We start from the raw sequence: 25,278 nt of genomic DNA, 5'->3' as shown, positions 1-25,278 counted from the left end.
CCCTGGCACTACAGGGCCAGAACTGGCCTGTTGAGCCAAATATTGGCAGTGGGAACCCCACCCTCGCCAGCATCCTGAGCACTGCTTAGGAGCACCTCCCCAAAATAAAAAACAAAATAAAAATGGGGATATTAGAAAACTACTTGACAGGGTTGCCAGGAGGGTTTATCTTCTTTTGTTTTCATTTTTTGTTTGGGGCGGGGCACACCCAGTTGTGCTCACCAGATCCTCATCATTCTCCTGCGGATAATGCTCAGGAACCATGTGGTGCTGGGGACTGAACTGGGCATGCAATGCATACACATGCAATCTCCCAGTACCCTCCAGAGCGGTATGGGAGGCAGGGAGGCAGGGTTAGTTCTGGAAACACTCCCCATCGTGGCACTGGCTTGACAGTTCATTATCAAGCTTGGGGACCACCAGGGCTACACCGAACCCGGGGGTCACGCTGTGTCAGGGATCCAACTGGGGACTCACACAGGCTAGGCATATGCTCTACCACTTGGGCTATCATCCCTGTCATGCATGAGAAACCATGGTCTGCACTCTCGCCCACTTCCTAGTCACTCCAAGTGCTTCCTTCAGCGACTCAGAGAGTCCTGGCAGCTCCTTTATTTATTTATTTATTTACTTACTTAGCTTTTTTGGGTCACACCCAGCGTTGCTCAGGGGTTACTCCTGGCTCTGCACTCAGGAATCACTCCTGGCAGTGCTCGGGGGACCATATGGGATGCTGGGAATCGAACCCGCCGACCGCGCGCGCAAGGCAAACGCCCTACCCGCTGTGCTATCACGCCAGCCCCCTGGCGGCTCCTTTAAAAGTACCTTTCTCCCCACGCCCTTAGCCCTCCTTGTCCATCTCAGGGACTCCCACCCTTATAAGCTGAGTTCCTCCGGACCCCCAAGATGAGATGGAAATTCACAGTAAACAAGACCAGTCTGGGCTGCGGAGGATCGAGGATCCAGCGTGTGGGTGGAGTTCCACTGGAAGCCAGTAAACACGCACGCGCTGATGAATTTCTCATCAGTATCACTCCCCTCTGTCCAGCACAGCAATGCCCAGGGGCTCTTAGCCCCTTCAATTCCTCGCCCATCCAAAAAAACTGTGGAGGGTAGGGGAACTGTAACCCCCTCCGAAAGAATAAAAAAAGTCCTGGGGAAAAAAACAAGTTGGGGAATAGAAAAACATGGTATTTAACTGTACCTCATGGTGAGTTATCAAAAAATTTTAAAAAAAGAAAGAAAAAAGGAAAAAAGAAAAACATGGTATTAAAAGCAACAGTCTGGGGCTGGAATGATAGCACAGCGGGTAGGGCGTTTGCCTTGCATGCGGCCAACCCGAGTTCGATTCCCAGCATCCCACATGGTCCCCTGAGCACTGCCAGGAGTTATTTCTGAGTGCAGAGCCAGGAATTAACCCCTGTGCATCACTGGGTGTGATGCAAAAAAAAAAAAAAACCCTGAAAGGAAGAGATCAGAGACCCAGCCTGACCTCAGTCCCTCTCAGATACCTGGTTGAAGACCCTAGGTCTCTGGTCCTCATTCTGCCACATCCATCCTGGTTCATACGGGTCCCCAGGAGGCCTGGTCTTCCAGCACTGGGTCCTGATCCCGCTAGTCATCAAGTCTGTCCCACACCAGAGATGAGTGTCATCAGTTTTCTCTCTAAAGATCTGCCACACTGGGGCCAAAGAGATAGTACGGAGATTTAGGTACTTGTATGTGGTCAAACCAGATTCGACCCCCCCCCCAAGGGGTGTCCTCTCAAAAAATACCACCAGGAGTCATCCCTGAGCATAGACCCAGGAGTAACCCTGAGCACTTCTGGGTGTGGCCCCCAAACCAAAATAAATAAAAATAAAAGGGAAAAGCTGAGGCAGTATAGGAGCTAAGGTGCTGACCTTCATGCGGTAGTCCGGTTCCCTCCCCAGTGCTGCATAGGGTTCCCTGAGATCACCAGGAGTGACCCTCAAGCACATAACTGAGGAGACCCTGCGCATTACAGGGGGCTGACCTCCCTAATCAGTGTCACAGAGACCCCTACCCCTCCTGCTGTCCCCTTCCTTCCATCCCACCACACTCCCACCTTCTGCTAACCACTTTGGGGGAGGAAGGATGTCCAGGGTCAGGATCAGATCATCCCTAGCTCTAGCTCTGATCTCCCAATCACATCAGGGCGTCTTGAAGAAACCTCTCTCCCAAGCCCCTATCACTCATTTGAAAAACAGGGTTTCTTTTTTTTTTTTTCTTTTTTGGTCACACCTGGTGATGCACAGGGGTTATTCCTGGATTTGCACTCAGGAATTACTCCTGGCGGTTCTCAGTGGACCATATGGGATGCTGGGAATTGAACCCGGGTCGGCCGTGTGCAAGGCAAATGCCCTACCCACTGTGCTATCGCTCCAGCCCCGAAAAACAGGGTTTCTGATGGAGTTTCCTGTACTGGTCCTGGCTCTGTGCTCTGGGATCATCCCCTCAAGCTCGGGGGACCCTATGGGATGCTGGGAATCAAACCCAGGTTAACCGCGTGCAAGACAAGCGTGCTCTCCACCATACTGTCTCACTAGGCGGAGAAACACGTATTTGGTTCAGAGAAGGAGTGCATGCAGTGCGGGAGCCCATTCCATCCAGGGGAAGCCCTGAGCACGAGTGAGGGTGGATCCATAACAACCACAAATTTTTATTTTGTTTTGTTGTCATCCCTGGTGGTGCTCAGGGATCATTCTTAGAGGTGCTCAGGGGACCCTATGCAGTGACCAGGATTAAATCTGCTGTGTGCAAACCAAGTTATTTGCCCTTTGTAATATCTCTCTGGCCCCAAGGCTCTGGCATTCTGTGTTGGGTTGTTTTTGATTTTGTTTTTTTGGTTGTTTTTTGTTTTTTGGTGGGGGGCGCACACCTGGCGGTGCTTAGGAGTTACTCTTGGCTCTGTCCTCAGGAATTACTCCTGGCACTGCTTCGGGGACCATAGGAGATGCTGGGGATCAATTAAACTGTACTGTTACTCCAGCCCTACTCTGGACTCTGTGGAGGGAGGCTGGCCTCAGGCTGGAGCTTGGGAGAATGGATGGAGGGCATTAATAGTTGTGGCACTTGATGGCACAGATGGGGAAACTGAGGCCCAGAGTGGGAATATCAAAGGTCACAGAGCCCTTTGGAGGTCCAACAGGGCTCAGAGACTGAAGGAAGGATCTTTTCCAGCCCTGAGTGAGGGATACAGATGCTAGGGGCGTCCTGGGAAGGGAGCTGGCCCTTTAAATAGTAAGCTCCACCTTTGCTTAGAAGGGGCTTTGGGGGGAGTATAAAAGGAGGGGTGCAGCTCTCCTCTGCTCCAGAAGCCCTTCTCCTGCTGTTGCCCCAGGGGGGCCCCCAGCTCTGGCCTCTGTCTGACTGCCCCAGCCTGGGGACCATGCAGCTCCCCCCCTTTGATATGTGGAAGGACTATTTAAATTTGAACCAGGTGCTGGTGGCCCTGATCCATGCTGGGAGGCCAAGGCCAGAGGCCCAAAGGGTCGAGGAGGAGCCGAGGGCTGAGTCTGAGGCCCTGGGGCCGGCCAGGGGTTCCGGAGAAGATCTGGGTGCCCTCTGTAACTTCTGCAAACACAACGGGGAGTCGCGCCACGTGTATGCGTCCCACCACCTGAAGACGGCAGAGGGTGTGGTAGTGTGCCCCATCCTGCGGCACTACGTGTGTCCCCTGTGCGGGGCCACCGGTGACCAGGCGCACACCCTCAAGTACTGCCCCCTGAATGGGGGCCAGCAGTCTCTGTACCGCCGCAGTGGACGGAACTCGGCTGGCCGCAAGGTCAAGCGCTGAGGACCCCGGGGGGCCTCTCCCTTCCCACCTCTCCTGCTTCAAATCCCCCCCACCCCACGCCCCAGTCCACAGGAGCCTTCACCCTCCATCTCAATCCTGGGGACCCGCCGCACTGCAGAACCCTCGGGGGCCCGCTCGTGCACTGCGCAGACCTCAGACTCCTGTTTTGGAGTTTTCACGCTTCTGGGATGTGGCGGGGACAGTCGCTCTGCCCTTGGCGTCCACAGCCAAGGGGCGACTGTGTTCCGGCCAGATCACGACCCCAGTGTGGAACTCCACATTCGGGCGGCAGAGAGCAAGGCTGGCTCCGACTCTCCAGCCCCCCAAAGTTCAGGACCTCCAGGCCGGCGTTCTTCATGCTGTGATGTCATCCAAAGACCTGACTCGGCGACGATGTCACCACAGACTGGCTGGCGCCCTGAGGAGCCCTTCCTGGTCATCGGAGGAGAGAGGGATTTGCATAGAAGATGGGGCCTCCACAGACTTCTCAGGGGGCGGAAAAGCCTTGGGGTGAGCTGACCCCCTTCAGCTTCCAGACTGTGGGTCCCTGTTGGTTCTGTTTCCCCACATCCCTGCCCCCCAGCAAAGGGCTCCTTCCTCCCAGAGAGGGGCCAAGGGCAGGTATCCCTCAAACCCCCCAAATCATCCTTGTTTGTTCTAACACTTGTAGTTTACCTCCTCCAGCACTGAAGCCCATGAAACTCCTAAAAAAATTGCCAGGATGTGAATGGCAAACCCCCAGATTTTATTTTAGCAACAATTAAGAGCCCCAGCCAGATTTTTAGTTGTTTAGTTTGGGGCTCCAGGCTTAGGGGCACCCCACCAATACTGAGCCCTGGTGAATAAAGAGCATTTCCCGTTACCTTTGAAATCACTAGTGTTTTTTTTTCTCATGGGCCCCATCAGGAGGGTGGGGGGTGCCCATATTGGCCCCATCGCAGAGGAAAGCAGGGTTCGGAGCAGGAAAGGATCCTGAAGCTCCCGGATGGCAGTGCTCCCCTAAACATCCTCCCGCACTGATTCTTGAGTCTCTCCCCAGCCCCCACTTTGACCCCAGACACCCCCTTTTTTGTTTTTGGGCTACACCTGGCGATGCTCAGGTGTTACTCCTGACTCTGCACTCAGGAATCACTCCTGGTGGTGCTCAGGGACCATGTGGGACACTAGGGATCAAACCTTTGTCTGCCGCGTGCAAGGCAGGCGCCTTACTGTCGCTGGGGGCCCCTCTTTTTTGTTTTGTGGTGCCATACCCAGCAGCGCTCAGGAATCACCTCTAGCAGGGATCAGGCGATTGTATGGGGTATCGGATATCAAACCCGGGTCAGCTGTGTGCAAATCAAGTGCCCTCATCACTGTCCTATCACTTGGATGCACGAGCAGAGCCCTTTATCCAACCTTGCCCCTCCGGCAGGAATAGAGATGGTCTGAACTTATTCTTTGGGCAGTCTTTTAATTGAGGGCACCCAGGGCAGATGGAAAGTGACGGAAAAGCCCTCCCACACACACTTCAAGAGAAATACCCATGCCTGCTGTGTTGTTCCTCATTTTGCTAACATTTCCTGAGCACTGGACTGGAGCAATAGCACAGCGAGTAGGGCGTTTGCCTTGCACACAGCTGACCCGGGTTCGATTCCTCCGTCTCTCTCAGAGAGCCCAGCAAGCTACCGAGAGTATCCCGCCCACATGGCAGAGCCTGGCAAGTTCCCCGTGGTGTATTCAATATGCCAAAAACAGTAACAACAAGTCTCACAATGGAGACGCTACTGGTGCCCGCTCGAGCAAATCGATGAACAATGGGACGACAGTGCGACAGTGCTACCCAAGCATCATTCTCATTCCAGGTACCACTCAGGCTGAATGTGTGGTGTGATGGTGAGGGACAGTGGCAGCGATCAAGGCTGACCCCTGCCTTTGTGCTGCTGACTTTCCGGGGACACGGGGGTGCTCTGACATCAGTCGGTTCACACGTGACATGGGATCAGGTGGGTGGAGAGGGCTGTTCAAAGGGGCCTGTGGCTGAAGCAATAATACAGGATGTTTGCCTTACATGCAGCCAACCCTGGTTTGATCCTTGGCACCCTGTGCCCTGCCAGGGATGATTCTTACGTTCAGGGCCAAGAGTCATCCCTGGTCCCTGGTGCCAGAGAACCCAAACTGCTCCACAGACGACCAGTCGCTTCTGTCCTGTATCTGGCCTTTCTTGCCTACCGGAGACCACAATCCCAGCAATTATCTCCTGTTCCCTCAGCAGAACCCCCCCCCACACACTTCTGGGGACACCCAGCAACACACAACACACAGCACCTCTCCCATCTTCCTACGAAGTGCTGCCTTCCAGACAAGTCATTTTTCTCTGCCACTGTTCATTCCTTCCCCACCCGCTCACGGCCCCGCCCTGCCCTCCCCCCCACTCACTAGTCCAGGGGCTCTGTCCTCAATCTTCACTGGCCTTCACCTGCAGGCAGTGATTTTGTTGCTGCAGACCCTTTCTCTCTGTTGGATCTGACTCTCCCAGCTTCCCCTACTTGTCTAGCCACATTTCCTGCTCCCTTGCAGGCCGCTCTCAGAACCACAGTCTCAAGGACTCTTCTATCATAGTCCCATAGACTTACAGGCAACTGAGTCAGATCAGCACCAAACCTCTCTCAAGTCCAGGCAACTGCCCAGGCTGTTTATTTGGTGTGGATTTGGGGAACACACCCAGAGGGGCTCAGGGCTTACTCCTGACTCTGTCCTCAAAGATCACTACTGAGGACCCTGTGCAGTGCCAGGGATCGAACCAGGCTTAGAAGTGTGTCAACCCAGTGATTAATCCCTGAACTTTCTCTTTGATTTATTTTGGTGCTGCACTCAGCGGTGCTCAGGGCTTACTCCTGGCTCCGCACTCAGGAATCACTCCTGTTTTGTTCTCAGAGCACCATATGGGATGCCAGGGATTGAATCTGGGTCAGCCTTGTGCAAGGCAAGCCCCTTACCACTGTACCCTCACGCTGCTCCCATAATTTACTTTTATTTTTTTTAATTTTTTAAGTTTTATTAATGACAGGTAAGACATGATTCTTACCATAATGAGATCTAAGTATAAAATAAAATTTAATGCAATATATTTTATTTTTATTTATTTATTTATTTATTTTTTTGCTTTTTGGGTCACACCTGGCGATGCACAAGGGTCACTCCTGGCTCTGCACTCAGGAATTACCCCTGGCGGTGCTCAGGGGACCATATGGGATGCTGGGAATCGAACCCGGGTCGGCAGCGTGCAAGGCAAACGCCCTACCCGCTGTGCTATCACTCCAGCCCCAATGCAATATATTTTAGATTCTAAAAACTTACTTATGTAAATGAGAATTGGCATTTTGCTATATTGTATTAAATGGTTTTAATTTCCCTATTTGCATAGGTCAAAATCATATAGCAATCAAAAATTAGCTTTTACTAATTTATTTTCTGATAATTCTGTTTGCCATTTCTTTTTTTTTGCTTTTTGGGTCACACCTGGCAATGCTCAGGGGTTACTCCTGGCTCTGCACTCAGGAAGTACCCCTGGCGGTGCTTAGGGGACCATATGGGATGCTGGGAATTAAACCCGAGTAGGCTGCGTGCAAGGCAAACGCCCTACCCACTGTGCTATCGCTACAGCCCCTGACATTTCTTTTTTTAAATGTTTAAAAAAAATTTTTTTTTTTTGCTTTTTTTGGGTGACACCCGGCGATGCATAGGGATTATTCCTGGCTCACACAGGAATTACTCCTGACATTTCTCGGGGGGACCATACGGGATGCTGGGAATTGAACCCAGGTCGGCCGCATGCAAGGCAAGCGCCCTACCCGCTGTGCTATTGCTCCAGCCCTAAATGTTTAAAACTTTTTTTAAAAAATTTATTATTTTAATGTAGGAGTCACTGTCACTGTCATCCCGTTGCTCATTGATTTGCTCGAGCAGGCACCAGTAACATCTCTCATTGAGAGACTTATTGTTACTGTTTTTGGCATATCCAATACGCACGGGTAGCTTGCCAGGCTCTGCCGTGCAGACTCCATACTCTTGGTAGCTTGCCGGGCTCTCCGAGAGGGGCGGAGGAATAGAACACGTGTCTGCCGAGTAAAAGGCCCAACCACTGTGCTATCGCTCCAGCCCCTAATGTAGGAATACTGCTACTTATTCAGTCATTGATTAAGCTGATTGAATTGGACATGAACTCTACTTTTTTTTTTCTTTTTGGGTCACACCCAGCGATGCACAGGGGTAACTCCTGGCTCATGCACTCAGGAATTTCTCCTGGTGGTGCTCGGGGGACCATATGGGATACTGGGAATCGAACCCTGGATTGGCCATGTGCAAGGCAAACACCCTACCCGCTGTGCTATCACTCCAGCCCCTGAACTCCACTACTTTTATTTTAATTTATTTTAAATTTATTTTTGGTTCTGGGGGCTGGAGCGATATAGCACAGCGGATAGGGCATTTGCCCTGCACGCGGCCGACCCGGGTTCGATTCCCAGCATCCCATATGGTCCCCCGAGCACCGCCAGGAGAAATTCCTGAGTGCATGAGCCAGGAGGAACCCCTGTGCATTGCAGGGTGTGACCCAAAAAACAACAACAAAAAAGCTATTTTTGGTTTTGAGGTCATACCCTGTGGTGCTGAGGGCTTAGTTCTGGCTCTTTGCTCAGGGACCACTCCTGTGGGGCTCAGAACCACCCGATGTAGTGCCAGGGATTGAACCCATGGTGGCCGCATGCAAGATAATAGCGCTACTATCTATGTTATCTCTCCAACCCCTCTGGTCTCTTTTTTTTGGATTTTTTTTTTTGGTTGACTCAGGGGCATCTCGGGTTTGGGTAAAATAGATTCTGAAGCCCCTTGGCAGCCCTAAGCATCTTTGCTTCTGCAGCTACAACCTTCCCATTACTCAGGCCAAGGACTTCAGAGAGATCTGGGACTCCTCTTTCGTAGAGCAAAGACACACCTGGCTGGTGATGCTCAGGGACCAGGCAGTGCCAGAATTGACCTTGGGGGCCTCAAGCATGCCAAGCCTGCGCTCTGCTCAGAGCCATCTCCCTGGCCTCTCAACTTTTTTTTTTTTTGGTGGCTTTTTGGGTCATACCCAGCGATGCTCAGGAGCTACTCCTGGCTGCACTCAGGAATTCCTGGTGGTGCTCGGGGACCATATGGGAAGCCAGGGATAGAAGATGAATTGATCACATGCAAGGCAAACACCCTCCCCTCTGTACTGTCGCTCCTGCCCCTCACCTCCTTTTTTTTGTCATTCTCCACGCCCGCTATTTCACTTAACCTAACCGCCATGCTCCCTTTCCCCGCTGGGAGATACCTGCTCTACCTGAGCCACTGTCACTTTGGTCCACCCCCAACTGGTGCTCAGTGTTACTGGCTTTATGCTCAGGGATCACTCCTGGCAGGACCCGGAGTGCTGGGACTTGCACCCGGGTCAACCACGTGCAAGCCAAATGCCCTACCCACTGTACTATCACTCTGCCCGATTTTCTATTCTTTTTAACTTCTCAAGCAATGCTCATGGGGCTAGTGGGAGCCACTTCTGGCAATACATGTCCAAGAGCGCTCGAGGCATGATTCAGTGCCTCCCCCCAGGGCTGTTCGCCATCTTATTTTAAAGTTACACACACACCCCCCTAAGAAAACCACACTCCTCAGCCCTTTTCCTACTTGCCTGTTCGCTGTAGTTATCCCTTTCTTACACTAGCTCCTTTTGCTAATACCCTGGTCCTCCCGAAACGAGTTCCACGAGGGTAGAGATTTGCGTCTTTCCTGCAACCTGAACTGTTTGGGCGGTCAATAGGCATTTGAGACCAAAGCGGCACCGGGAATGACCTTGAGGACAGACACGGGCTGGATGCTAAGCTATACATTTCTTGGTCCAGCTAAACTCCATCCTCCTGCTTCCCAGCTCACCCAACCCGTGCTAGAGATTCTTTTCTGCTGCCTTGGATTTGCTGGACGTCTCGTTAGAGCTAGGGTCGCCCACCCTCCCCGCCGAGCGCTCCTCCTCCTCCTCCTCCTCCTCCTCCTTGCTCCGGGCCAGAAATGTATGGAGGATGGAGACCGCCGAGGTTGGAAGGTTGACAGTTGTCATGGTTACTGCTCCCAACTGGGGCGGAATCTCCCCAGGGTGTCCCATCACCGAGGGGAAATAGGTGGTAAGCACCTCCGAGCTGCGCCGGGTGGGTCTGAGGGGGCGGGTACCCAGGTGGTACCCGCTTCCCACCGCAACCCGCGGTCGTCATGGAGACGAAGCCCCTGCCCTCTAGCGCCACCTTTCCCTGGGGACCCCCGGAGAAACGAGGCAGGTGTATAGAGCTAAGAAGCTGGTTGAGCATCCGAATGGCCCGGACACCCCTTGATTCCACCGCGCTCTCCATCCTCTCCCGGGTGGCCCCTCAAGCACTGCAGAGTGCCCCGCAGCGTCGCGGGTCCCGGGTCCGAAGACCCGCGCAGGGCGAGGCGCGCGCGTGCGCGGGGCCGAGTTCGCGCGTGCGCCTTGGTGGCGCGCGGCGGCTCCGGGGTCCCCGCGCGGCGCTAAGTGGGCGCTTGCGCAGCTCCGGCCACTCGGCGGGGACGGTGAAGGGCGAGTGTGCGCTTGCGCCGTGGGCCGGCCGCGCACCCCCCGCCGTCAGGGCGTTGGGGGGCCCGACGGGCTCCGGTTGCGCCTGCGCCTGGGCTCTCCGAAAGGCCGGGGGCGGGGCCGAGGGGTGGGGAGAAGGGGGGAGGGAAGAGGCCGCAGGAGCCCGGGACTGACAGACGGGCAGGCGGGGGCTGCGGCGGCGCCGGTGAGTGACCCGCGGCCCGACTCGGTCCCCACCCTCAGCGGCCCTTATTTTTCCCAAAGACCCCCGTAGTCTCCGGAATCCCTTTTTAGTCCAGAATCTCCCCTATGCCTCCCAAGCTCCTTTTAATTCCCGGTAACCCCCAGAGCCCCCACAATCCCGCAGACCATAATCTCCCAGTATTTTAGAGTTGCAGCCCCTCCGCTGTCGTAGGAGCCTCTAAGTCCTCTTTGATGCCTGGGCATCCCCTCCGAGGGCCCCTTGTCATAGCGGTCCCGATGCCCCGGAGCCCCCCGAGCGCCCCTATGCTCCAGATACCCCCTTCTTGCTGCATCTCCCCTTCAGCAGCTCGTTACCCCGCTCGCCTCCATGCTTTTTCGACTCCCGAGACACCCCCATTCTCTTTCCTTCCCGCATCCTTCTGTGCCCCTAGTCTCCAATTCCTGCACACAGCCCCCCCCCCCCATCTCCCTCGTTTCCCTCCGCCTCTCCCGACCCTCCCCCGCCCCGCGCCCGCCGCGTTTCCATCAACTCCTCGAAATGGTACTTTGCGCCGCTCGGCGCCCCAGATGAGCGCGCGCCGGGGTCCGCTATTAATAGGCTACATGACTCCCCCCCACGGTTCAGCGCCCCCACCCGGCCCCGGGGACGTAGGAGCCGGTGTCCGGGCATCCCGGGTGGGGCGGGCGGTGGTGGGACGCCGGGGTCCCCCCGCGCCAGAGCCGTGCGCCCTGTGCCCGCAGCACCGGCGCCCCCCATGCGCCAGGCGGCCGGACGGCGGCGTCGGGGGGCGCCATGGCCTCGGCGGCGGCGGGCGAAGCGGAAGAGACCACCCGGCTGCGCAAGCCGCGCTTCTCGTTCGAGGAGAACCAGATCCTGATCCGCGAGGTGCGCGCCCACTACCCGCAGCTCTACGGCGCGCAGAGCCGTCGGGTGAGCGTGGCTGAGCGGCGGCGCGTGTGGGACGGCATCGCCGCCAAGATCAACGGCATCACCAGCTGGAAACGCACCGGCCAGGAGGTGCAGAAGCGCTGGAACGACTTCAAGCGCCGCACCAAGGAGAAGCTGGCGCGCGTGCCGCACTCCACGCAGGGCGCCGGGCCCGCCGCCGACGAAGCCTTCTCCGCCGAGGAGGAGACCATCTTTGCCATCCTGGGGCCCGGGCTGGCGGGGCCCGGCGCGGGGGCCGGGACCGAGCCGCCGCCGCCGGCGGCAGCCGCTGCCTCCCAGCCGACCGCCCCAAGTGCCTGCGTCCCGCGCTCGACGTGCTCTGAGGACCGCAGGGCGGAGCGCCGGGCAGGTGAGTTCCTCCCGGGCTCCCCTTCGCGCAAAGGGGCAGTCCCCTCGGGTCCCCCGGGACGCTGCTCCTCCACCCTGCTCTCCCGGGAGTGAGCGCTGCCCTTCCTTAGCTTGGGGCCACCCCAGCGCTGCTCAGGGTTGACTCCAGGCTCTGCGCTCAGGCTTCCCTTCTCGCAGAGGCTCGGGGGACCCCGTGGGGGAGTCCGGGATGGAACGGTGTGTGCTTTTTTTTTTTTTTCTGCCTTCCTTTGACCTGGGGAAACTCAGGTTCCAAAACATGAGGCGACGTTCCTTGGGTCTACGGCTAACTCTGTAGGGTTGCAGCAACCCCCCCCCACACACACACCCCAAAGTCCCATCGAGGACAGAACCCCTGGAGGTGGGAAGTAGGAACACAGTCTTCCCCCCTCCCCCCCAGCTGGCAAAGACACCGCAGGAAAAGGGGTCTGGGTCTGGAAGGTAGTTCCAGGGCTGGAGTACATGCTGGTTCAGGCCAGCTCTGAGCCCCCTCGCCCCCTCAGTGCTGGGAGGGACCAAAGCAGTGCAGGGGGCGCCCCACGGCAGCAAGAAATCAGAAATAAATGAGGGTGGGGGGCTGGAGGGTGAGGAGAGACTGAAGATTTACCCTTCCCAGACAGCGGTGAGCAGTGTCTCTGCGTACCACCCTCTCGCCCCAGAGGCTGCTCTGGACTGACTACTCCCACCACAAGGCTCCCGGTTTCACTATTTAAACACACACCCGAGGCTTGGTAACTCTCCCAAGGTCACCACCCAAGTGGAGGAGGATGCGGGGCAGAGGACACAGACCTCTCCCTGTGCCTGCGCTCTGGCTTTTTATTCCTTTCCCCCCACTCCCACCCGCCTCTCAACCTGACCAATGCAGGGGTAGTGTAAGGGGGAACAGCCCTGCCCTCCTGGGAATCACAGTTCAGTGGGGGTGGGGCGCACGATGCTGGAGGGTTGGGCCACGTGCCCCTCCCTATCCCAGTCCAGCTGGGCTACCCTATCTCATCTGTGGAATTCCAGGAGGGCTTCCTGGAGGAGGAGGCAGAACTGTGCGACCAACAGGGAGGAGGCAGATAGCTGGGGACAGTAGAAAGGACCAGCCTGGGTAAAGGCTAAAAATCCAGAAAGCTGGCCAGCTGAGGGAACTGAGTAAAGTTTCCCAGTTGGGGGGAGTAAGGGCAGGGAGAATGGAAAGACTAAGAAGATGAATGGGTTTTGTTTTGTTTTGTTTTTCTTTTTGGGTCACACCTGGCGATGCACAGGGGTTACTCCTGGCTCTGCACTCAGGAATTACTCCTGGCGGTGCTCAGGGGACCCTATGGGATGCTGGGAATCGAACTTGGATTGGCCGCGTGCAAGGCAAACGCCCTACCCGCTGTGCTATTGCTCCAGCCCCCAGATGAATGGTTTGAGCTGGGGTCAGACAGGGCAGGAGGGCACAGGTGCTTTTCAACTAAACTGTGGAGTGTTTTATTTTTACTTTTTTTTTGGGGGGGGGGAATCACACCTGTTGTTGCTCATGAGTCACTCCTGACTCTGTACTCAGGAATTACTCCTGGTGGGTATGGGGGAACTGTACGGGATGCTGGGGACTGAAGCCAGGTAGGCTGCATGCAAGGCAAGCGCCCTCCCTGCTGTGCTATCACTCATAAGTGTGATTCTAAGTGTGTATTGGGGGGGAGGGGGGTTAGGAGGAAGTGTGGTGCCACGAAAGAGCCCCATGAGAAAGGCAGGGAGAGGGAACCGTGGACATCTGGGCATCATCCAGCAAGCCAGCTCAGGCACCAGTCCTTCAGAGAGGCCCATTCACCCAGCCGAGGGCACACAGCAAGGGCACGGGAGAGCTGGAACACAAAACACAGGTTGTGTCCAAATCACATTTCAAGAGGCCTGGGAGGGTACTGCCGGCCCGGGTCTAGTTCCTGGCACCCCATATGGTTCCATGAGCACAGAGCCAGGTGTGGCCCCAAAACAACAAGCAAAAAAGCCCAGTACAATCTCCTATTTTTCCAGCCATCCATTCAATACATAGTCATTGAGTCCCTGTTTGAAGACAGGCACTTTGGTCCACGCTGGGAAGCTGATGGAGGAAAAAAACATTTTCTTGGTGGAGCTGACATCAGCGTTAGGGGGACAAAGCCCAAACAAGCAAACTCTCCAAACAGACCATTTTCCAGGAGGTGAGAAGAAGGAAGAAGAAAAAGCATGTTGAGGTGGAGATAAGTAGAAGGAAGTGGGGTGTGAGGCTGCTGCAAAACAGGCTCTTCCGGAGGGCCTCTCTGAGCAGGTGGCTGAGCGCAGAGATTATGCCCAGAGGGCATGGAAAGGGGAAAGAACACTTACTAGGACAAGCAGAAACAGTTTGTGCAAAGGCCCTGGGGCAGGGATGATGATTAGACTCAGGCAGGGATTACCCCCTTTCCTGTAGAAACTGCTGAGCAGTCTGAATCAGAGGGCCTCCTGGGGTAGCCCACTGGATGGATGGATGGGCTCTATTGCTTCTGGTCCAGTATTATTTGAAAGAAAAGGTACACTGGGCGCTTCCAGTGTGCTGGGCCTGGTTCCAGATCCTGCCCATGTAGCAAATGCCTCCCTGTAATACTCCATAAGGCAGTGTTCAGGCGCTGGTTCCCTTGGTTCAACCCAAAGACATACCCATTTACAAGGTGGGCAAACTGAGGTCCAAAGATGTTGACCTCTCAGTGGCCTATGTGGGCAGGAGGCCCGGAGACCCTCTTCATAATTACTCGGTAGACAGGAGTAGTCGTGTTTTCAAGCGGCTTTCCCCATGCAAGAGATTCAACACAGTCCCACAGGCCATGGTCAAGAAACAGTTAAAAACACAGCCTCGGGCTGGAGCAATAGCACAGCAGGTAGGGCGTTTGCCGACCAGGGTTCGATTGCCAGCATCCCATATGGTTCCCTGAGCACTGTCAGGAGTGATTCCTGAGTGCACAAGCCGGGAGTAACCCCTGTGCATCGCCAGGTGTGACCCAAAAAGCAAAACAAACAAACAAACAAAAAAACACACAGCCTCGGCTCAGAGCCATCATACAGCAGGAAGGGCTCCGGCCTTGCCTGCGGCCGACCTGGTCCGATCCCCGGCATCCCTCATAAAAAGTCCCGGAGCATCACCAGGAGTGATCCCTGAGTGCAGAGCCAGGAATAAGCCCTGAGCATCACTGGGCGTGGCCCCCAAACAAACATGGACTCAGGGCCAGAGAGAGGCTCCAAAAGGCTGGAGTGCAGGCTTTGCATGCCGGACTCAGTTTGGATCCCTGCCAAAGGATTGTCCCTGGACACCAAGCCAGGAGTAGCTTGGTATCCAACCAACCAACCTAAACAGGCAAAATAAAGCATCTGGACTCTGGCGCCTGCTTGGGTTCAAAGGCCTCTTCTGCCATTCCCAACTCGGGCATCCCCATTCGAGCCTCAAGTCACCTTTCTGTAAAATGGGCTGATACTGATGGCACTGACTCCCTACACCTGGCCAGAAGGCTTTGGAGGACGGAAGGGCATAGCCCACCTTAGGTCTTGCTGGGAAAGGTGGCCGTGACCCTGCCTCTCCATCCTCTCAGCTCTGCCCACTCCTGCAGTCCAGGGATGCTGGACCCCTGGCCTTCAGGGCTGGAGAGGCCCAGCCTTCTCTAAATCCCTAGAGGCAGGCCTCCACGTAAGTGTTCAGGTGGGACATGGAGGGGTGGGAGGTGAGGGCAGGTTGGGGGGGGGCAAAGAGTTGATAGAAGCTGGACTGTTTTGGGGGGGAGGGTGTTTGTTTGGGTCCTTACCTGGCAGCGCTTAGGGCTTTGTCCTGGCTCTGCTCAGTGGACCATATACACTGCTGAGAGAAACACAGGGTCAGCTGTGTGTCAAGGCAACATCTCTCTGTCTCTCTGACCTGAGTTTTTGGTTTTTATTTTTGAGGGGGGCAGGGAAGTGGTTGGGCCTCACCGTGTTCCGGGGCTCTCCTGGTGGTGTGGGGGGTGGGGGGCAGGCAATGCGGGATTAGACAGGTAAGGGCTTGAAAATCTGTCCTGGGCTAGAGCGATAGCATAGTGGGTAGGGTGTTTGCCTTGCACGTGGCCGACCCGGGTTCGATCCTCGGCATCCCATTTAGTCCCCCAAGCACCACCAGGAGTGACTTCTGAGTGCATGAGCCAAGAGTAACCCCTGTGCATCACCGGGTGTGACCCAAAAAGCAAAAAAAAAAAAAAAAAAAACTGTCCTGTTTCTCCAAACCCTAAATCTGTTTGGATTTGGGGCCCTGCGGTGCCGGGAACTGCACCCTGGTTTACAGATAGTGCTCCTGAGCCTCTTTCCTGGGCCAGGAATAACTTACCTGCAGAGGTGCCCCCTGGGGGAAAAGGAGGAACAGGTGGTCAAGGTAGCTCCAAGGATGTGGTCACTGTCAGCAGTGGGGGTGCCTGAGCCAGAGCCGGCTGGGGGAGGACCAGCGGCTGTCAGGGACGGTGAGATGGTGGCAAATGAACCCTTGGATGGGCCAAGCTGACCACACAGCTGGTCCGAGATTCAGCTGCCCCCAGCATCTGGGCCCTGGGTGCAAAGACTTTCCTCCTGATTTAGAGGTCACCCAAGTTTCTCCCCCAAACAAAACCAAGAAATACTCGTGCCTGAAGAGATGGGGAACCCCAGGGAACACCCCTGTTCCCAGTTTCCCAGCCATGTGCCTCTCCTGAGCCCCTCTATACTATGTCTCTGGTCCAGAGACTTCTAGAATACTGCCTCTAGGTATGAATCAGGACAACACACATACACACACACCCGGCACTTCTGGGATGCTGGTTGCCCCAGCCTTTCCCAGCCCGGTGATTGCTGAGTTGCTGAGTTGGCTGTTGTCCCTGGGTACCGCTCTGACATCCCAGCCATGGATCAGATCCTTCTTAGGCACGGGGGCTTTGGGGTTCCCCCCTCCCCGCTGGGTATAAGTCGCTCCGGGTAAATTGGACAATCGTGGGGTCACTCACCCTGTCCCCTCTTCTCTCCTGTACAGATACACCAGCCCACAGCAAGGGGGGCTCCAGGAGCCCAGATCCCTGGGTTCGCCCTGCAGCCAGGCCCCACGAGGGGGTCTGCTTACCGGTCAAAGAGCGCGAGACCCCGCCCCCAGCCCCCGCGCAGGGCCCCGCCACCGCAGGCCGGCCGGCCCCCAGCCCCCCGCCGCCGGCCGCCCCGTCGGCCCCCGACCCCGCGCTGGACTTGCTGCGCGCGCAGCAGGAGACGGCCGATGCCATCCGCGAGCTGGCGGGCACCCTGCGCCAGGGCCTGGCCAAGCTGAGCGAGGCCCTGAGCGCGCTGCTGCCGCTGCTGCCCGGAGCCCCCAGCGACCCGCCGCCCCCGCCGCCGCCGCCGCCGCCGCCCCCGACACCCCCCAGGCCGCCCCCTCCCGCGCCCGTCCCCAAGGTGGAGATGACCCCCGAACCCGTGTCCGTGGTGGCCGCTGTCGTGGATGGGGCCGTGGTGGCGGCCAGGGGTGTGATCGTCTCCCCGAGGAGCGAGGAGGGAGGGGCCCGGCCCCCCCTGGCCCCGCTGCCGCCCCCCGACTCGCCCCCCCACAAGAGGAGAAAAGGGTTCCCCACGCGCAAGCGGCGGGGGCGATGGAAAGCGCCCTGACACCCGCCCCGGTCCGGGCTCCAGCTTCTCTGCACTCCAGCCTTCGCCTTCTCCCCACAGCTTGCCGACGGAGGAGCGCCCCCACCCTGGCTGCACCCCGGCTCCCTGCTGCAGGGGCGCGAGCACCGCCCTGCCCCTGTACTAGTTAGTGCCTGATTCTCGGTGGGGGGCGGTCCAAGAGTCCCCCCGCCCCCCCCACTCCCCCCCCCCCCGCCTCTCCAGTACAGCGCTGTTCGCCTGGCTGCTAACCCCACCCCGACTTTGAAGCCATCAATTTGATGTTATTTATTATCGCCCTTTGCGGGTTGCACAGGGGACCCCTCTCGGGTCTGCACACCTCCCTTCCCAAAAAAGCTCCTGGCCTTGACTTGAAGAGAATCGACCCCGCGGAGGGAATTGGGGGGAGGGGTTGTGCCCCACCTGGACTTGGGGAGACAAATCAGGACTCAGGAGATCAGAACGGGGCAGAGGGGTGCCTGTGGGAGAGAAGCGACTCTCACTGGCGTCCAGGGAGCGCCCTCAGCCTCCCAGGGCTCCCCAATGGTGATATCAATAAACTTATTTTTCATACAGTTGCTTGGGGCGCAGTGTGGGACAGACCTGGATCCCCCCACAATCTCTCCAGTGCCCCACCCTTGACTCCCCTCCTGGGTTCCCAGTGGCCCCTGTCACAGCGTCTCTAAAGCAACAAATAAGTGCCAGAATAAGTGCCCCTCACCAGCTGCCACTGGGTCTCCCCCACTTTTCAGGAGTGCTGGGAGCCACTTCTCCCTGAAGCCCAGCCCGCAAAGCATGGCGCAGTGAAGCTGACAACAGCCAGAGTGTGTCCCTACTGGGCCTCCCTTTTCCTCATCTGTAAAATGGGCACAAAGATCCAGGTGCGTTTACCTCCCCCCTGGGAAGATTCTAATCAATCTCTGGGTCTCAGCTCAGTGACCCAGCCTTTCCTCATGTCCCCTCGAAGTTAGTAACCACAACTGTGTCCCACAAAGGAGAAGGGCAGCTTAAAAAGTACCACCATGGGTTGCCAGGGAACATGGTTCCATGCCGCCTGCCCACACAGCAGTTAAGTGTTTTATACTCGTGTTTAAGTCTTACCTCCACGTGGCTGGAGAAGACACCCTGGGGTTCTCGTTTTCATTTTTTTGGGGTGGTGTCCAGGATCGAACCCAGGACCTCATACATGCAAGTCAAATACCCGCCCACTGAATTGTACCTCGAGTCCCCCTTGATTTATTTCTTGGGGCCATATCCAGTGGTGCTCAGGAAAATGAAGCACACTCTCCATCTCCCTGGCCATTAGGTTTATTTGCCGTCCTGGTTATTTGGTATGTGATGTCACATCCCTGGCCTAGAGGGTCTCCAGTTCTCGTGCCTCCCCACTGAAGCTTCTGGAATCGCTTTAAACTTGTTGGGACTAGTTCACCAGAGCCCCGATGCTGGCAGACACTCTGAACTCTCACCTGCACCTCTAAAGAGAGGCCTAAAGGCAATTGTATGGAAGCGATCTGCACATAATGGTTCACATAATGGTTCAATATGTAGCTACATACTCCCCCTTGTGTGACTGGCTCGTAAAATCCTTAACTCTGCGTGCGTGCAATATTGCACGATTAAGGGAAAAAGATACACTCTGGCATGCTCGTCCAATTTGAAGTTGTACAGGGTCTGGCGTGTGGCTCAACACGGGTTAGCATGCAAGGGCACGTGTGCAGTCCTCAGCACCATAAAACCCCACACATACACTCTAGAGGCGCAAGTAAAATGGCAGAGTTGAGATTGAAATGGGGGTAATGAAGCTGACAGTAGTGGGGTAGGGGTTGTGGGGGGCAGATAGGCCCCCATCCGTTTGCAAAACGCTAATCATTGCAATACTGGCATTTCCATTCAAGTAGCTCTGAGCAATGCGTGGCCACCCAACCCTAGGAAAAGGCTGATGCGGGCCAGTAATCCAAAGCCCATGCAGCTCCTTCCACTTCCCCCACACCCGCACATTAGGCTTGCACTGTTACAGGCACCGCCGGGGAGAATAAAAACTGGGGGAGCTGGGGCGGGAGCAGCAGAAAGGGCGTTTGCCTTGCACCTGGCTCACCGGGCTTGGAACCCCAGCATCCCATTAGGTGTCCCAACCCACCAGGCGTGATCCTGGAGCGCAGAGCAAGATGCAAACCTTGAGCACCGATGGGTACGCTCCCAAAGCAAAACAAAACCAAAAAGCCTGGGTGACGGGAGGGAGGGCTCTCAAGCCCACTTGGGCCTATCAGGTGGTCAAGACTCAAGGTTGCAGGGGGTGCTCTGTCACTTCACCTCCCCGGAAACGACCCCCCACCCGTTCTTGTCGTCTCTGTTCTCATAACACCAAACGGGCGGCATAAAGGGGGAGGACGTCTCCCCTTACATTTTCGTGCTCAGAAAGCACGGAGAGACCCTCCGAAATTTGGGGGTGGATGGTTGAACGAAACAGCGGAAATCTGGAAGGCCTCCCCAACCCCCCCCCGGCGGCGGAAGTGCGTCATCTCATCCTGACCGCAGAGCATCTTGGGAAATGTAGTGCCCGGGAAGAGGGGGCTCCGGTGATAGCCGGCGTTGTAACCCTTTGGAGCCCGGGGCGCGCCGGCTGAGCGGGAACCCAGTTGGCTGGCACTCGACGACCTTAGCCAGAGGCAGCGGAGGCAGGGGCCAGGTTCGGACGCTTCGGTCCTCTCCGCTCTCCCGCTGTGGCCGGCTGCAATCAGAAGCTGCAAACACGGGACGGGGGGACAGGGGGAAGAGGCGACTACGGACCCCCCAGCGCCCGAACGGAGCTGATCATTGTCCCATCTCGAGGTCCTCCAGTCAGGGGCCGCCCAGCAACGGCGGACTTGCTAACCGAACATTAGCCCACCTTGGATGGGCGGGGGACGAAGCCTCAGAGACGGTTGGCCTCGTGCCCGAAGCTGCACAGCAAGAAAGTGGACGCTCAGGAGCCAGTCCATTTCCGAAACCACCTGTGATCCCGAGGTAGCTCGAGCCGTTCGAGCTGCTCTTCGTCTCTGGTCCCCCAACTCTCATGCCCAAGCACCTCGACGCGCGCCGGACGCCCGGCCCGGTGGCGTGGAGCGTTAAGAGGCGCGTGGCGCCCAGGCTGCAAACCGCCCCGCCGGCGGCGGCCCGGCCCCTTTAAGAAGCAGCCCCGGCGGGACTACGTTTCCCAGAAGGCTTTGCCGCGTGTTATGTAACTTTCCCTGCGAAGCGGCCTCTGGGGCAGAAAGAGGTGGAGGCGGCGGCGGCCGTTGCAGCGGCGGCGGCGGCGGCGGCGGCGGCGGCGGCGGCGGGAGCGGCGGCGGGACCGGAGGCGGCGGCTGCCCGCGGCCCATCGCGGCGCCGGAGCTTGTGCGTCTCGGCCCGGAGCCCGGCCCGGGCGGCGGCGCCGACGTGCCTCTGCCAGCTTTTTTTCAAGGAGGCGGGAGTAAGGAAAAAGGCTTAGGGCCCAGGGGGCGGGGAAGGGGGGCCGGGCCTGGATCCGGCGGGGAGGCCGAGCCCGAGGCCCGACCGTGGCTCGCGCGGGCCGGGGGACACGGATCGAAAGGCGGCGGCGGTGCGGATCTCACGGCGGCGGCGGGTGGGGCCCGGGGGCCCGGGGGCGCGCGCGCGGGCACCATGGCGTCGGTGCAGGCCTCCCGCCGCCAGTGGTGCTACCTGTGCGACCTGCCCAAGATGCCGTGGGCCATGGTGTGGGACTTCAGCGAGGCCGTGTGCCGCGGCTGCGTGAATTTCGAGGGCGCCGATCGCATCGAGCTGCTCATCGACGCCGCTCGCCAGCTCAAGCGCAGCCACGTGCTCCCCGAGGGTCGCTCCCCGGGGCCCCCGGCCCTCAAGCATCCGGCCACGAAAGACCTGGCCACGGCCGCCGCGCAGGGGCCCCAGCTGCCGCCCCCGCAGGCCCAGCCCCAGCCTTCGGGGACGGGCGGCGGCGTCTCGAGCCAGGACCGCTATGACAGGGCCACCTCCTCTGGCCGCCTCCCCCTGCCCTCTCCCGCCTTGGAGTACACGCTGGGCTCCCGCCTGGCCAATGGGCTGGGCCGCGAAGACGTGGTGGCCGAGGGGGCGCGCAGGGCTCTGCTTGGCTCCATGCCCGGCCTGGTACCCCCCGGGCTGCTGGCAGCTGCGGTGTCCGGCCTGGGGAGCCGCGGCCTGACCCTCGCACCCGGCTTAAGTCCTGCCCGTCCAGTCTTCGGCTCCGATTTCGAGAAGGAGAAGCAACAGAGGAATGCGGACTGCCTGGCCGAACTGAACGAGGCCATGCGGGGCCGGGCAGAGGAGTGGCACGGGCGCCCCAAGGCGGTGCGGGAGCAGCTGCTGGCCCTGTCCGCCTGTGCCCCCTTCAATGTGCGCTTCAAGAAGGATCACGGGCTGGTGGGCCGGGTCTTCGCCTTCGATGCCACCGCCCGCCCGCCGGGCTATGAGTTCGAGCTGAAGCTCTTCACCGAGTACCCCTGCGGCTCCGGCAACGTGTACGCAGGCGTCCTGGCTGTGGCCCGCCAGATGTTCCATGACGCCCTGCGGGAGCCCGGCAAGGCCCTGGCCTCTTCGGGCTTCAAGTACCTCGAGTACGAGCGCCGCCATGGCTCGGGCGAGTGGCGCCAGCTGGGCGAGCTGCTGACCGATGGTGTCCGCAGCTTCCGCGAGCCCGCGCCGGCTGAGGCCTTGCCCCAGCAGTACCCAGAGCCGGCCCCCGCCGCCCTGTGCGGCCCGCCCCCTCGAGCGCCATCCAGGAACCTGGCCCCCACCCCGCGCCGCCGCAAAGCCTCCCCCGAGCCCGAGGGCGAGGCGGCGGGAAAGATGACCACGGAGGAACAGCAGCAGCGCCACTGGGTGGCACCCGGGGGGCCCTACTCGGCCGAGACCCCTGGCGTGCCCTCCCCGATTGCGGCCCTGAAGAACGTGGCCGAGGCCCTGGGCCACTCGCCCAAGGACCCCGGTGGCGGGGGTGGGCGCGCTGGGGGGGCCAGCCCGGCGGCCTCGTCCACTGCCCCGCCCCCCACACCCCACCGCCTGGTGGCTCGCAATGGTGAGACAGAAGTCAGCCCCACGGCTGGGGCGGAAGCGGTCAGCGGCGGGGGCAGTGGCACCGGAGCCACCCCGGGGGCCCCCCTGTGCTGTACCCTCTGCCGGGAGCGGCTGGAAGACACCCACTTCGTCCAGTGCCCCTCGGTACCCGGACACAAGTTCTGCTTCCCCTGCTCGAGGGAGTTCATCAAGGCGCAGGGCCCCGCGGGGGAGGTTTACTGTCCCAGTGGGGACAAGTGTCCGCTGGTGGGCTCTTCCGTCCCCTGGGCCTTTATGCAGGGTGAGATCGCCACCATCCTTGCTGGAGACATCAAGGTCAAGAAAGAACGGGACCCCTAGGCCACCCCTGCAACCATTTACTCTGCCCTGGCCTCCCTCCGCCACTGCGGATAACTTATTCCCCCTCCTGCCCCGCTCTCCCCCTCCCTCACTGTGTACATACCTCTTCCTCATCCCCTTGGGTCCCCGGGGTAGATGCATCGAGGGTGGGGGGAGAAAGCTTGTGGCTTCTGTCCGAGGGGGTATTTGGGGTCCCTCGACTCCTCCAGTGTCCCTCTCCCCTCCTTGGCTTGGCTTGGCTGCTGCTTGTAGTTGAGGGAGAGTGGACCCCTCCCCCTGGCGATGGGGCCTCCAGAAATCTCGCTCTTTATAAACGAAGCAAAAAACATTTATTACCCCTCCTCTCTCTCTCCCGCCCCCTTTTTCCTCCTTCAATAAACCGAAAGATGGTTTTGGGTTTTTTTTTTTTTTCCCTCCCGCCCTCCTTGGTCCCCGAGTTGTGTGTGAGCGGCTACACCCCCTGGGGGACGGGACTGGTCCTGCAGGGGAGCGGGCGCCGCCGCGCGGCCGGCAGGTGGCGCCCTCCGCCCGCGGCACGCGCGGGCCGCTCGCACCCGCGCCGTCTCGGGGCAACCCTCCAGCCGCCGGCGCGTTCGCCAGACAGTACCGGGGCGCAGAGGGGGGCGGCTCCGGGCTGGGGCGCTCGCCTTCCCTCCCGGCGCAGCGCGTCAGTCTCCAGGTGGAGTGTGGGATGCTGGGCGGTCCCGAGGGACGCGTGGGGCAGGGGGTGCCGGGAGAGGTTGGGGGCACGGTTGCTAGGAGTCCCCAGATGGGGAGACAAAGTCGACCTTCGTGGGTCCGCGGACCGGGTCCCGGGGAACGAGGTGACCGCTCCAAACCTCCCGTGCCGGGGCGCTGAGGGCCGACGTGCGGGGAGCCTGGGGCCCCCGGGGCCCGGGGCCCGGCGGCGTCAGAACCGGCCCCCGCCCCCACCCCCCACCCCGCGGCCGCCGTCTGTGATGTGTGCGGCCTTGCCCCGCACCTGTCGGCGAGCTGATCATTAACCAGGACTTCCTGCTAGCTGGCGTCACGGGGCGGGGCCTGGGCGCGCTGCGGCGAAGCAGGGGTTAAGGGGGAGGGGGCGACCCTCCGCAGCCGCGACCCCCGAAGTGGAGATTCCGGGAAGTAGAGCGGCTTGGGGAGGGGCACGGGGCAGCTGGCCAGCAGCTGGATGGAGAGAGGAGGAACGGCGGCGTGTGTGCGGAGCACCCCAAGTGACCCCGATGTCCCAAAGCCAGGTGCTCCCCCAGCTAAGTCTGGAGGAGAATAAAAGACCAACCAGGTCCAGCCTCCCTCGGGGCTTCCCAGGTGCCCTACCCACAAGCCTCACAGCTCGGGGGCCAACTGCCAAATGTTAGGGACCCCAGGAATTGAGTCCCCCAAATTTGGGGGGCTCTAGCTGCTTAAATTTCCCAGTTCTTGAACAAAAGGAAGGGTCGTCATCCCTCCCCACCCCCCGCAGTCAGGGCCCAGACCTCCTGCCACCCTGGCACTGCCAGCCTGGGCTCTGGGCAGGGCTGGGAAAGCCACCCCTGATTAAATACACGAGCGATAAGCCTGGAGCAAGAGAGCCCTGGACAGGGCTCCCCCCCCCCCAATCTGGTGACCTCTCCAACCCCAGCTCTGCAGTCCCACGAACGTCGCCCACCTGACCCGACACACACACACAGGGACCCCATGCCTGGGACTGGAGGCCTCCAGTGCCAGCACCTTCGTGCAGAACAGGGGAGGTGAACTGGTGCTTTAAGAACAGCTGGTGGGTGGGTGGGGGGCAGGGGAGTCACCCCCAGCCTGGCCCTGTGTATTCTAGATAGAGGCCGGGTTAACCATTAACCTCGCAGAGGCCTGACCTGTGTGGGCGTGAGGGGCTCTGTCCCCTTGTCCCCTTCCCCCCCCCAGCACCAGGGTGGGGTCGGGGAAAGGGGATCTGGGTTTATTTCAGGATGGGGCAGAGGGGAAGAGGATTTGAGTGACCTCAGCAGAGAGACCCCTGGAAAAGCAGGGACACACAGAAGTGGGGAGACCAGAGACAGCAGGGTCACGCAGGAGGTCCACCTGGCCAGAAATATCCAGAAAGGTTCAGAGAGGGGAAGAGAACGGGAAGGCAGCAGAGTGCTCACAGCTCCTGCGGGCCACCCGCGCTCGGCCCAGACCAGGGCTTGTCATCAGTGTCCTAGACAGCACCTGGCTTACTCCTCATTCTCCAGGTCTCAGCGCAGCTGACCCTTCATCCAGGAGGCCCGCCCTGCCCCCCTCCCCACCCCCAGGCTGCGTCAGGTGCCATTTCTGGGCTCTCCCAGCCTGGCCAGTGGAACGGATTACAGGGCACTG

At 58.8% G+C, this 25,278-nt stretch overlaps 3 protein-coding genes across 3 annotated transcripts; all 3 read left to right on the top strand.

The window, feature by feature from the left end:
* Positions 1-3,409: 3,409 nt before the first annotated feature.
* On the top strand, positions 3,410-3,817 carry NANOS2 (nanos C2HC-type zinc finger 2). The gene has a single exon (XM_004607720.1). It carries the CDS (start codon positions 3,410-3,412, stop codon positions 3,815-3,817), a length of 408 nt encoding a protein of 135 aa, XP_004607777.1.
* Positions 3,818-10,468: 6,651 nt separating this feature from the next.
* MYPOP (Myb related transcription factor, partner of profilin) lies at positions 10,469-18,134 on the top strand. The gene is made up of 3 exons (XM_055145413.1): positions 10,469-10,626; positions 11,367-11,923; positions 16,940-18,134. The coding sequence occupies exons 2-3, from the start codon at positions 11,419-11,421 to the stop codon at positions 17,557-17,559; spliced, it is 1,125 nt and encodes a 374-aa protein (XP_055001388.1). The 5' UTR covers positions 10,469-10,626; positions 11,367-11,418; the 3' UTR covers positions 17,560-18,134.
* Positions 18,135-20,830: 2,696 nt separating this feature from the next.
* Positions 20,831-23,340, top strand: IRF2BP1 (interferon regulatory factor 2 binding protein 1). The gene has a single exon (XM_004607723.3). It carries the CDS (start codon positions 21,199-21,201, stop codon positions 22,945-22,947), a length of 1,749 nt encoding a protein of 582 aa, XP_004607780.1. The 5' UTR covers positions 20,831-21,198; the 3' UTR covers positions 22,948-23,340.
* The last annotated feature ends 1,938 nt before the right edge of the window (positions 23,341-25,278 follow it).

Source organism: Sorex araneus, chromosome 8 (assembly GCF_027595985.1).
Source record: "Sorex araneus isolate mSorAra2 chromosome 8, mSorAra2.pri, whole genome shotgun sequence".
In the NCBI taxonomy this organism is placed as follows: domain Eukaryota; kingdom Metazoa; phylum Chordata; class Mammalia; order Eulipotyphla; family Soricidae; genus Sorex; species Sorex araneus.
The sequence above is the reverse complement of the archived record's forward strand: the minus strand, read 5'-3'. Positions and strand labels throughout refer to the sequence as shown.

Excerpts from the sequence above, each read along its gene's own strand:
- NANOS2 (XM_004607720.1), top strand. The coding sequence starts at position 3,410 with ATGCAGCTCCCCCCCTTTGATATGTGGAAGGACTATTTAAATTTGAAC.
- IRF2BP1 (XM_004607723.3), top strand. The coding sequence starts at position 21,199 with ATGGCGTCGGTGCAGGCCTCCCGCCGCCAGTGGTGCTACCTGTGCGAC.
- MYPOP (XM_055145413.1), top strand. The coding sequence starts at position 11,419 with ATGGCCTCGGCGGCGGCGGGCGAAGCGGAAGAGACCACCCGGCTGCGC. Across the intron at positions 11,924-16,939 it reads CAGGGCGGAGCGCCGGGCAG|ATACACCAGCCCACAGCAAG; the intron begins GTGAGTTCCTCC and ends TCTCCTGTACAG.